Consider the following 13,538-nt stretch of genomic DNA (forward strand, 5'->3'; position numbering starts at 1 on the left):
GGGGGGTATCCCGTGGGAGAGTGGACTGCTAGGCCTTTGACAGGTAGAAACATCGGGGAGGGAAGCACTGCCTGAAAAGGTTGCAGATGCCCCAGGTCTACAGTCCACATTCCACCGCTCCAGCCCCCAGTCGTGACGATGTCAAGCTAACTGGGGTCGCCTCACTCTTGGGCCGCCTTCTGTCTTTATGATCATGCCTCTGCAGCCCTACAAATAAGAAGGATTCTGGGACAGCTGCCTTGGTACTCTTGACAAATATATTTGTCTTTAAGCAGATCCAATTTACTAACTTGTCTTTATTAAAACTTAGAGGATTTTTTTAGCCTTGAATTTCCCATTTGATTTAGTGTAGTTTTCTGTGAGAAAATAAATTGCCCAGTTAAATCAGTACACAGAAAATCAGGTGAACGCTACAGGGTTGAGTTAAATTGTCCTCTGTACTCAGAGCACTGTGTTGTGGGATATAGACAAGCAAGGCAAGGCCCTTAGACTTTGAGGAACCTTGTCTAGCTGGAGAGGTGAGGCATATACCTGTGCAATAGGGGAGCAACGAAACCAGACGACAGTGTGTGATAGGCACCAGAGCAGGCAGGGATAGTAAAGTGTCTATAAAGGGAGTTGGAGAATAGGGAGAGGTGATGGTAAGACTATAGCTCTTTACCGTTTACTGAAAGCTTTCATGTCTATACCTAGTGAGTGTGTGTTGCGTGTATGTATGCGAGGAAGAGGTGGAGAAGTGGAAGATTTAGAGGTCATTCAGCCAGTTAATGGCCGGTCCTGGGTTAAATTTAGGAGTTCTGACGCTGCGGACTTAGAATCAGAGTTCTGTCCTGAGAGAGTGAAGCACACTGCTTTCTGACTAGTGGTTAGGATTTGCTAAGATCGTATGATCATAAAACCACCCAGCTAGAAAGTGCTAGTTTGCCATAGCACAACTCTTGTTTTTGGAATAATGTCTGACTGGAGACGCTTACAGTTTAAAATTTAGGTTGAAAAGGGCCCAAGAGATTGTCATAGAATAGTAAGTATCCCCCTGTTCTTTTGAAAATGAGAGTTTCAGAAGTGTAGTTGCTTTTGTAAATGGATGTAATGTTACCTGTTTTTAAGCATTCACTCTTAGCATGAGGTTGCTGTGGTCTACCTCTAGAATATTGTTACATGAATGTAACATTGTGTTTTATCAACTTTTTTCTCTTGTTTGAACACTGGTCTAAAAACAGCTTTGTTTTATTTTAGGAATGGTTTTAGGAGGGAAGACTTGCCCGATGATTAGGCTGTCACAATTTTTCTACACTGTCTGATGTGATGGGACCAGGCCGATCAGCTTCATCTTGTGTTCATCTACTATCTAGTACCCAACTTGATGGGGGCAGTGACCCCAGTAAATTTCACAGCCAGGTAATTTTTTTCCTTCAGATTTTTTATTGTGAAATATTTTAAACATAAAAGTTGAAAAAAGAGGATAGTGAACACCTGAAGTCATCTAGATTCAATAGTTGTTAACAATTTGTCCTGTTTTTCTGTCTACCCAACCACCTGTTTCTGTAAAATTCTTGCAGATCCATTCTGAAGTAAATTGCAGACATGACACTTCATGCCTAAATATTTGAGAATACTTCTCTTAAAAATAACTACCCTAGGAGCTGGCAGGTAACGTGGTGGTTAAGGGCAGTGGACTCTCACCTGGCCGACCATGGTTTGAGTCCCAGACCTGATGACTTGCTTTCCCACCATCCCTCTCTCTCTCTTTCTCTCTTTGTCCCTCTCTGGTCAAATTAAAATAAAGAATAAATAAATAAAGATAAATAAAATAATTCTAAAATAAAAGAAAATCTTGGGGGGGCGGGAACTGCCCTACTCAGGACCAGCAGACGGTGTAATGGTTATGTTGCTGGACTCCCATGTATCGACTGAGGTTTGAGTCTCTGACCTGGCGGCTTAAAACTCACGCCAGGTGTGTGTGTGTGCCTGCCCAAAATCCCGAGAGGAGAATGGAAGAGAAAGGATTGTGGTGTGGCCACCCCACCCTGGGGGTTATTTCTCACTTTCTGTCTCTTTGTCTCTCCAGTAAGTGTACATGCTCTTATAGCAGAAACCTCTCTTAAAACAAAACAACCTCTCCTACTTAATCATAATACCATTATCATACCTAAGAAAAGGGACAAAAAAGAAGTCCCTAATGTTGTCTGATAACCTGTCTTTATTCAACTTTACTCACTTGTCCTAAAAATATGTTTTTCCCCAAAGTCATCTTATGAAAATGTTCACGCACACAGTGAAGTGGTTTTACAGTGAACAACTAGAATCCATCAGTATTTCACTGTATTTGTTTATTTGTATATCTTTTCTTTGATCTATCCCTCAAGAGATCCATCCGTCAATCCATCTGTTTTTCTTTTTTAAAATGTGCTCGAGGGTGCATACACTTGCAGGAGGAGGGTGGGGATGAGGGGAGTAAGAAAGTATCCACCAGGGGATATGACTGCATCCCAGTCTCTTCTCCCAAAATCCCCTTCTTGGGATTTCGGGCACACGTGCATGTGCATCTGGCATGATTTCAGGCTGCTGGGTCCAGGATTTATTGTGCGGTCAGCCATGAGGGATCTAGTTGCCTTCACTGCCTGCCACCAGCTAGCCCAGTCCATCTTATTTTTTCTCACATGTATCCTTTTTTTTTTTTTTGGAGAGGTTTGGCACATGTATCTAATTTTTTTTTTGGAGAGGTTTTTGCTATAGGGGGCGTGGGCTCTCCAGAAAGACAGAGAGATAGAAAGCGAGAAATCACCCCCCAGGGGTCGGATGACCATGCCACAATCCCTTCTCCTCCATTCCCCTCTTGGGGTCTTGGGCACGCACGCATGCACATGCGCCTGTGCGCCTGGCATGAGTTTAAGCCACCGGGTCCGGGACTCGAACCACAGTCGACTACATGGGAGTCCAGCGACCTAGCCATTATGCTAACTGCTCGTCCCCTGGCACATGTATCTTAAGGTCAGTTGCAGATAGGAATGTCCTAACTGCTATGTGCTTATTGTATGCTAGAATTTACTTTTTGTTTATTCATTTTTTCCTTGTGACATAAGTTTTGTATCAGAAATTAATTGGAGCATACAAATTGTCACATTTGCTGTTTTTTTTTTTTTTTGAGAGGTTTTTGCTATAGGGCTCATGCGCTCATCAGAAAGACAGAGAGAGAGAAAAAGCGGATAGAAAGTGATAAATCACCCCCCAGGGGGGAAGGTCATGCTGCAAAAACTTTTCCTCCATTCTCCTCTCGTTTAAGCCAACGGGTCGGGACTCATACCACGATCGACTACATGGGAATCCAGCGACATAGCCATTATGCCAACTGCTGGTCCCGACATTTGCTGAATTTTGACAAATGTATACAGATGTGTAACAAATGCGTACAGCTGTGTAACTGATACCTCTTTCAAGATACAAATCATCGGAGCTGGCAGGTGGAGTAGTGGTTAAAGTCACTGGATTCCCACATGGCCAATGATGGTTCAATTCCTGGATCTGGTGGCTTGCTTTCCCTTTCTCTCTCTCTCTGTCTTTCTCTGGTCAAATTAAAAAACAATAACAAATGGAATTAAGTAAATAAATAAATCTTAAAAAAAAATACAAACCATTTCTTTTATTCTAGAACGTTATACGCCATCCCTGCCCTCCAGAGGCAACCACTGTTGTGATTTGTTTCTACATGTATTAGTTTTGCTTGTTCTAGAACTTCATATAAATGGCATCATGTAGTATGTACACTTTTATGTAAAGCTTTCACTAGATGTCAGTTTTGAGGTTCATCTATGTTGCATACCTATATCAGTAGTTTGTTTCTTTTCCATTCTTCTTACTAATTGCGTAGTATGAGCACACCACATACTATGGTATGTATAAACAAACAGTTTATGTTTATCCAGTCTTCAGCCGATGGACACATAGGCTGTTTCCAGTTTGAAGTTATTATAAATAAAGCTGCTTGAACTTTTTTTTTTTTACATTTATTTATTTATTTATTTTGTCCACAAGTGAGAATGAGCACCCCTAACTAGGTCCTGACACTGTGATCTACCCCCAGCCTCGGGCAGTCCTAGATTATGGGCACATCATGCCCAGCATATACAGGGAGGTCTTTGGATGTGAACCTGCAACCTTCCCCTGGGATCAGCCTTGCAGACGGTCTTGTTGTACCACTGCACCACCGTCTAGCCCTCATGCTGTGAACACTTGTATAGATCTTTTTATGAGCATGTTTTTACTTCTCTTGGGTAAATTAATTTAAGAGTAAAATTACTGGGTAGGTATATACTTAGTTTTATAACAAATAATTTTATCTTTACAAAGTAGTCGGTACCATTTTACATTCCTCTGACAATGTGAGCCTTAGTTGCTCCACGTCTTTGCCAGCACTTGGCATTTCTTAAATGTTGGCTGTTCTTTTGGGTGTCTGTCAATAGATAAACCTCATTGTGATATACAAAGGGGAAGAAAAAAAAACTTTTGGCACAATTTCATACTGACAGAAAAGTTGTAAGAATAGTACATAGAATCCCTGGATACTCTTCTCCCAGATTCCCCAAATGTTAACATTATACTGCAGACAGGATCTTCTTTCTCTGTTTTTCTCACTTTTCTCTATTCGTGTACGCTATTTTCTTGACTGTTTAAAGAGTAAGTTGTAGAATGATGTTCTTTTATCCCTAAGTACTTACATATTTCTTAAAAACGAACAAAATTTCTAAATCCGTTTTTGTATTTTGTGACATTGATCATAGACCAGTTATTTAAAGATTTTGCTTTCAATTTGAATTTGTCCAATCTCTTCTCATAATTCCAGTTTATACACATTTGGCTAGGGAAACACTGAGGTGGTGTTGGGTAATTCTCAGGGAATCATTAGGAGGTACATGCTGTCAGTTCAGTCTGTGTGCTGATATTATTTATTTATTTACTTAGTTAGTTAGTTTTGGAGAGGTTTTTGCTATCGGGCGCATGCGCTCGCCAGAAAGAGAAAGAGAGACAGAAAGTGAGAAATCACCCCCGGGGGTGGAGGGGTTGGCCACGCCGCAGTCCCTTCTCCTTCATTCTCCTCTTGGGATCTTGGGCATGCATCCACTTGTGCCTGGCATGAGTTTAAGCTGCCGGGTCCGGGACTTGAACCATGGTTGGCTACATAGGAGTCCAGCAATGTAGCCATTACGCCATCTGCTGGTCCCATGGAATAGCCATTTATCTGAGGAGTTTTTATCATTTTAGTAGAGAATACAATTTTGAAATCAATATCTGGGTACTTTATATGCTCATTGATACTGGAGTGCCATTGTTTCTAGCCCTCTTAGAGGACAGAACTGGAAAACAGATGTATAAACTTGTGTGCGTGCATGCACACATATATTCACATCTAACTCTCTTCTTTCCCTTATTCCTTTTCTCCTTCTCTCCTTTCTGTGTGTCTGTCAGTCTAGCTGCCTGTATGTTTATATTAAAACCTGTGAGTTTGTACAGATCTTTACTTCCAATCCAACAATCCGTGTTTGTATCTCTCTTGTCCAATAGCATGAAACCCGGCCGCTGCCATCCACAATATATTTACTTCTTTGCTCAATCTTACAAGTTCAAAAAATTGTTTCAAAATTGCGTTTATTGTCTCTGCAGGAAAAAAAAAAGAGAAAAAACTCTACAAATTAGTTTGATATCCAGAGTACTTCTGTCTGTAACCTGAGAGTATATAGTTCAGATGCTGTGTTCAGAAGTTACCTGTGGTGCCAGCAGGAGGTGTGGTTAAAGATGCTGGATTCCCACGTGGCCAACCAGGGTTCAAGTCCTGGACATGGCAGCCTGCTTTCTCACTTCTCTCTCTGTCTCTGTGTAGCTCTCTCTGGTCAAGTAATAGTAATAATAATAATAATAATAATAATAATACAATTTTTTAAAAAGTTACTTAGGTTAATTTTTTTTTCCACATTTATAGTAAGGTTATATTATTCATTTGAAATTCAATTTGGTTCACTGGTTTCTGTTAGCATTCATTTTTAGGATTTTTTTTCTCCTTTTGGATTTTATTTATTTTCTTCCCTCTATGCCTTTCATTCATTTCTTTTTCCTTCCTTCCTGTATCTCATGTATGTGGGCAACATTAACATGGTTTCAATTATACTTGGACAAAAAGATAAATTTGGAAAAGTGTTGTTTATTATCCCATTCGTTCTATTCTTTCCATCCAATTTCCAGCCCTGTATCTTTTTTTGGTAAGTTGTCTATTCATACATTCTCCCACATTTTCCATTGAGTTTTGTTCATTTTTTAACTCAATTTTTAAGATAACTTTTTAAAAAAGTTTATTTACTGGGACCAGCAGATGGCATGGAGGTTATGTTGCTGGACTGCCACATGGCTCCACAGTTCAAGTTCCAGACTCAGTAGCTTCAAAATCATGCCAGGCATGTATGCATGTGTGCCCAAGATCCCAGGAGGTGAGTAGAGTAGAAGGGATTGAGGCATGGCCATCCTCCCTGGAGTAATTGCTCACTTTCCCTCTCATTGTGTCTCTCCAGAGAGTACATGTGCCCTAAGGCAAAAACCTCTTAAAAAAAAAGTTTATTTGTTTAGTGAGAGAGAGAGATACAGTGACCCTCCCCAACAAGATCTTGGCACATTTCAGTCCTCTCTCAGCCTGTTAACCAGGATCATGAGTACTTTTAAATATGCCCAGTGTGTTCAGATTGACCTGGGATCCAACTCCTGGACCTTTCTACAAGGCTCTGGTGGTACACAGCAGCAGCTTATAACATGCACCACCATGGCTAAGCCAGGATCTCTTTATACTATAATACTTTGCATTTACAAATATGTTTCTAGTTCTCATTTTTCTTACTTTGTTTATGGTTGTTTTCTGTTTGTCTGTGTTGTTGTTTTTTTTTTTTTTTTTGACTGGGGGAAGTTAAAAAAATTTTTTTTTACTTTAATGTAGTCACATTTACAATTTATTTATTTTTTAAATAAATTAAGTATAGATTTTGAACAGTAGTTAGAAAGACTTTCCTTGGCTGATCCGATTATTTGAGTTAGTTTGAGTCCTGGCCTAATGATTTGAAAACCACACTGAGCAGGCTAGCCCATGGCCTGGTGGTAAACTGGATCCCATGTAGTTGGTTGCATGGTTTGAGATCCAGACCCAGCAGCTTGAAAAACACACTGGGCAAGTATATGGTATACATCCAAAGTCCCAGAAGGATGGAGAAACAGAGAAGGGATTGCGGTGTGACCACTCACCATTAGGCATGCTTTCTTGCTTGCTCTCTGTCTCTCTCCAGCAAGCACACGTACTCTCTGGCAAATAAGAAACAAAAAGTAAAACACACTGGACGCTTGTACATGTGTGCCTAGAATCTCAGCAGGATGGAGAAATGAAGGAAAAGTGATGATAGCGTGACCACACCCCATGGGGGGGTCATTCCCCCCCATTTGTTTCTAGCAAGCATAGGCAACCTGACAGTTATTTAAAAAAAAGAAAAACAGGACCAGCAGATGGTATAATGGTTACTTTGTTGGACTCCCACATGGCCAATTGCAATTGGAGTCCCAGACATGGTGGCTTCACACTCACTCTGGGTGTGTGTGTGTGCATGCCCAAGATCCTGGGAGAATTGAGGAGAGGGGATTGCAAAGTGGCCATCCCCGAGGGGGAGATTTCTCTATTTCTGTCTCTATTTCTCTGTCTTTCTGGTGAATGTAAACACCCTATTGCAAAATCCCTTTCATAAAAAAAAAAAAAAACTTTCATATACCCAAGTTAAAGAGGCGTTTACTCATATTTTTTCTAGTATTTATATCAAATTCTTAAACTCTTTTAAGTTATTTTTACTTTTAGGAGAAAGACTTTTTCCAAATAAGGCTGTAAAGCACCAGTCACATAACCATTTTCTCACTATTGAAGTTTTTTTTTTTGGAGAGGTTTTCACTATACGGTGCGTGCACTCGCCACACAAACAAAAAGAGACATAGAGACAGAAAGTGAGAAATCACCCCCCAGGGGGGATGGTCACACTGCAGTCCCTTCTCTATTCTCCTCTCGGGATCTTGGGCACACACGCACACATGCGCTTGCCAGGGAGATAGCGAGAAATCACCCCTTGGGATGACCACGCCGCAGTCCCTTCTCCAGTCTCTTCTCAGGGTTTTCGGCATGCCAGACACATGCCCCTGAATTTCAAGCCATCGGGTCTAGGACTCGAAATGCGGTCAACTTGTGGGAGTCCAGCGATGTAACCATTAATGCCATCTGCTGGTCCCTCTGTTGAAGTTTTTAACTACTTTTTTCCTCATAATACTTTCCTGAAGTTTTCTCATAAGGTGTTATCTTAAATTGACTTATCATGCCCATGATTATATAAACACATTTATTGTGAGATAATGGGAGACACATTTCTAAGATAAAAGCATTACAAGACTGGATTTGTTGAATTGGTAGGCAGGGATTCTCCTAAGGCTATTTATTTGTCTATTACAGGTCCATTCTGGAAAGAGCAAGGAGGAAGCATCATTTTTTGAAGAGATTTTTTTGCTATAGGGTACGTGCTCTTTCCAGAAAGACAGAGAGAGACAGACAGAAAGTGAGAAATCACCCCCCAGGGGGATGGCCACGCCACAATCCCTTCTTCATTCTCCTCTCTGGATCTTGGGCACACATGCACACGTGCCTGGCATGAGTTTAAGCCACTGGGTCCAGGACTCGAGCTGCTGTCAACTACACGGGAGTCCAGCGATATAGCCATTACGCCAACTGCTGATCCCGGAAGCATAATTTTTTTTTTACATTTTAAAGACATGAAATTTTGATTTCCTTTAACCTAGTGATTGCAGAAAGATCATTTATCTGATGGAAATAACTTAAGAAGAAAACCTAAATGCACAGTTATTAATTAGAGTGATATTTCTATTAGTGAAAAAACTAGAATAAACTAAGTGTTTAATAATAAGCTTATAGGGGCTGGCAGGTGGAGTGGTGGTTAAGGGCATTGGACTCCCACATGACTGACTGTGGTTTAAGTCCTGGACCTGGCAGCTTGCTTTCTTACTTTCCCTTTTGCTCTCTCTAGCTCTGCCCCTCTCTAGTCAAATTAAAATAAATTTAAAAAGTTAAATAAAACAAGACAGAGAGAGACAGACAGAAAGTGAGAAATCACCCCCCAGGGGGATGGCCACGCCACAATCCCTTCTTCATTCTCCTCTCTGGATCTTGGGCACACATGCACACGTGCCTGGCATGAGTTTAAGCCACTGGGTCCAGGACTCGAGCTGCTGTCAACTACACGGGAGTCCAGCGATATAGCCATTACGCCAACTGCTGATCCCGGAAGCATAATTTTTTTTTTACATTTTAAAGACATGAAATTTTGATTTCCTTTAACCTAGTGATTGCAGAAAGATCATTTATCTGATGGAAATAACTTAAGAAGAAAACCTAAATGCACAGTTATTAATTAGAGTGATATTTCTATTAGTGAAAAAACTAGAATAAACTAAGTGTTTAATAATAAGCTTATAGGGGCTGGCAGGTGGAGTGGTGGTTAAGGGCATTGGACTCCCACATGACTGACTGTGGTTTAAGTCCTGGACCTGGCAGCTTGCTTTCTTACTTTCCCTTTTGCTCTCTCTAGCTCTGCCCCTCTCTAGTCAAATTAAAATAAATTTAAAAAGTTAAATAAAACAATTCTTTAAAAAAGAAAATAATAAGATTATAGTTAGGTTAAGCATGAAAAGACCATTCATTGTATTTTGGAAAATGCAATCATGAAAACTAATAAAGGAACAGGTGGTGGCTCAATTGCAATCCAACTGGACCCACGTGGGAAAGGTTCTGGTTCACATCTGGGATCTTCCTAGGCACACCTGGTATGCCCATGTGCCCAAGATCTGAGCCAACTGAGACTGGGGGGTTGGTTGTGACATGGGGGGTCCTGTTGGAAGTACTCGTGGTTTTCTGTCTCTTTCACATGGAAGAAATAGATAAGCATAAAGAGAAAAATGGTAAAACCTGAGTATGAAAACATGTCTATGTTTAAATGCACAAGAAAACAGGGACCAGCAGATAGAATAGTGTTTATGTCACTGGACTCCCAGGTAGTCGACCACGGTTTGAATCCCAGACCCAGCAATTTAAAACTCAGGCCATGTGCATGTGTGCCCAAAATCCCAAGAGGAAAAGGAGGACAAGGGATTGTGGCATAGCCATCACCCATGGGGTGGGTGATTTCTCACTTTGTGTCTCCCTGTCTCTGTCTCTCCAGCAAGTGCATGCACACTTATAGCAAAAGTCTCTCTAGAAAATAAAATAGAATGAAAAATAAATGCACAGGAAAACCAAACTTGTGTTTATAATTATGGGAACTGACAAAAACTTAAACCTTCATAAGAAGACATCAGTGGACTGTTTAGAGCAAGATGCATTTAGGTGCTTGATGAAAGGTGTCCAGCCATCAGATGAAAACCAAGGAAGAGCTGAGGAAGTACTCTCAAATGATATACATCTGGCTGACTGTGTGGGAAAGCCCTAATGGATTCTTGGTTCAGTTACTGGGGCCTGACATTTTCAAACAGGACAGAAGTCTATAATGAGGGAGTTAGAGAACTTACTGATTGCTGCTTGAAGCTTTCTGAGTTGACTTTTGGAGGACAATGCATATTAGTAAACAGCCCCTTGGTATCTTCAGGGCATTGATTCTAAGACTTCCATCCCCACTTCCCTCATCGATTCCAGAATCTGAGGATGTTCAGATCCCTTATATAAAATGATCCTCTTTATCCAGGGGTGCAGAAGGGCCCTTGGCTGCATTGTGGCACTGGGTGGTTGTAGGATAGAACCAGAGGTACAAGGTAGACAAGGGTATGTGGCCGATTCTATCAGTACAACAGAAAAACATCTCGTGGCACTAATAATCTGTGGGGAAAATTTTAGAAACTTGATTATAAACATATGCAAACTACGTAATATGTTATTTTCCTAATTTGTACTCTTATTTACTTTTTAAAGAACCAGCTGCAGTTTAACAGGAATGTTCCTGCACATTCAAGCAATTTGGCAATCCGATATTCTTGCCCACATGCAATTAGGATCGAAAAACTGAAGCACTCGTACAATGAATCATACCTTTGTAAAGATTCAGATTTTAGAGTTGGTCCAGACCTAAGCAATTCTGTTTCATTTTCCGTCATATCAGAAGAAAGACTTAGCTACGCTGTCCACTTAGCCAAAAGAGATGTGAAACGAAGACAGTTTGAAGAACACATAAAAGAACATCATCTTGGAAGCTGGCCTCAAAGCTCTCAGCAGTGTGGACATACCACGTATAGAATACCTGATCACAGGGTGGAAAGAAAGGAATCAAAGAGTCGAGAAGCATGTCAGCACAGCCACCAGCCATCCAAGGTCGAAGTTTCCAGCTCTGGTGCCAAGGTATACCTATACACATCTTACCCAGGGCAGTCAGATGTTGGTGTGCCGAGTTCACCACCCACCCGTGATCCAGGACTTCAGCCACCTCCCAGGATAGGTGACCACAAAAGTGTGTGTGAACAGAAGAGTCTGCTAGAAGTTCAGCGACTCCAGAGAGAATTGAGCAGTTGTATCCATAAAATTGAAGAGGTAACCAAAAAAGGTGAGAAAAAAAGTTTATTAATGCTTTTTTACCTATAGGGTGTGTATTTCTCACTTTTCAGAGAAAGAAAGTGAGAAATCACACCCTAGGGGATATGGCCACACAGCAATCCCACCTTCATTCTCCTCTTGTTATTTTTGTCATGCATGCACACAGACCCAGTGTAATTTTCAAACTGTTGGGTCTGAGACTTGAACTGTGTAGTTGACCATGTGGGATCCAGTGCCTTAACCTCCATGCTACCTGCTAGCTCCAAAGAGAAAAAAGTTTGATTCTTCGCCTTGACCAAAAGTCCTAAGTGTGAGATAGTATAATTGCTTTTCTTCAGAACTCTTTTCACTCAATCAAATCCCACCAAATCCTACTCTCTCCATGTGCAGGTTCACTAGAGTAAACACTCATGACAGGATGGTTGGGCTTGGAGTTTGGCCTTGCCGTCTTTCTCTGGGGAGAGTGCCCTGTGCTAGGTTCCCTTTCCAGCAGAGACACATGAAAGAACTCCTTCAGTGTGGGCTGCACTTTGCATGTGAACTGACTAAGGGCCCAGCCTAGGACTTGGGGTGCCTGCTGTCTGAATCTTAGGTGTCTGATGCATGAGTGCAAGTTGTCCTCTACAGGCACTTCTCACTTAATGTTCGCATTCCCTTATGACTAGGTCACTTAGCAAGTTGGTTATAAGCAAGGAGCTTAAAGCCTGTGTGTCATGGCACCAGAGGGTATGAATTTTTAATAGATGACACCATACTAAGATAATGTAATTCTAGCTGTACAGAAGGCATACGTTAGTTAGGCGCCAGAAAATGTCAAGACACACCAAAACATAACAATATAAATCTAGCATAATCATTTTTAGAATACTATGGGTGCACATTATAGTACAAATTTATAAATGAAATATGTAGTCTTGTGTGACTGCATGCTTTGTGTAGTGAACTTACTGCAGAATGAGACAAAAACTTCAGAAGGAGAATTCCCTACTGGAGTAAGTCCCAGTGGTTGTTAAGCAGGTAGGCTGTTAAAATGAGGACTGACTGTAATGTTTTCCTTTTATCTTTTTGTAAATTTACTAGGTATATTGTAGGTGAAACCACTTCTAACTTGGGCAGTGTGTACATGAGTGCACACCAGTGACAGGAAGGGTGGATAGGTGTGTACAATACCTGATCACAGGTTGGACAGGAAGCAGTGTCGTAGTACCATTGTGAGGTACTGTTTCTACCTTGTGCCACTTCTCAGTGCCTTTGCATTTCCTCACAGAGAAGATGGATTCTATGTGGAGAATTTGGTGTTACTATAGCAAGTAGGAAATGAAATCCAGCTTTCACACTAAAAGAAATAAAGGATAGTCCAGAGCTAGAATCATCTTCTGCATTTTAAATCAGATTAGCACATGTGTACTTACATATATGGGGAATCTTCAAAAAGTGCATGGAAATGCTTATAAAAAAATGCATGAATTTCAGGGTTTTTGCACTAAAATAAACTTATGCTTTAATTCCATTTTTTTCATGAACTTTTTGCAGTCCCCTCATATGCATGTTATATGAAGATTTTAAGATTCCTTAAAAAATATCTGTGATGGGGTCAGCAGTGGCACAGGAATTAAGGCAGCTGAATCCCATGTTGCCTATTGTTTAGTTCAAGTCCTAGATCTGGCAGCTTGGCACAAGTGTGTGTGCCCAAAATCCTGAAAGGAGAAGGCATTACAGCATGACTGTCCCCTCTGGGGGTTGGGGGGGTGATTGCTTACATTTCTCTCTCTCCTCTCTCTTTGGCACATGTGCCCTAAAGCAAACTTAATAAAAAATAAAACCTGAGATTGAACAAGATAAAGTAAAAATATGTACATCAGAATATGTGGCATAGGAAAAAGTAGGG

At 40.9% G+C, this 13,538-nt stretch overlaps 1 protein-coding gene across 5 annotated transcripts in view; it reads left to right on the top strand.

Moving 5' to 3' along the window:
- KIAA0753 (KIAA0753 ortholog) overlaps positions 1-13,538 on the top strand; it is an 86,687-nt gene that overhangs the window by 4,756 nt on the left and 68,393 nt on the right. For 3 of the 5 annotated variants that reach the window (XM_006165136.3, XM_006165140.3, XM_027766986.1), the window contains exons 1-3: positions 8-242; positions 1,237-1,398; positions 11,036-11,660. In XM_006165136.3, coding sequence (XP_006165198.1) covers positions 1,306-1,398; positions 11,036-11,660 — 718 coding nt within the window. In that variant the 5' untranslated portion in view covers positions 8-242; positions 1,237-1,305. Of the gene's footprint in view, positions 1-7; positions 243-1,236; positions 1,399-11,035; positions 11,661-13,538 lie in introns of those variants that run through there. The other 2 variants (XM_014582795.2, XM_006165139.3) reach the window with 1 other exon arrangement.

The sequence above is a fragment of the Tupaia chinensis genome, unplaced genomic scaffold (genome assembly GCF_000334495.1).
Source record: "Tupaia chinensis unplaced genomic scaffold, TupChi_1.0 Scaffold143814_1, whole genome shotgun sequence".
Lineage (NCBI taxonomy): Eukaryota > Metazoa > Chordata > Mammalia > Scandentia > Tupaiidae > Tupaia > Tupaia belangeri.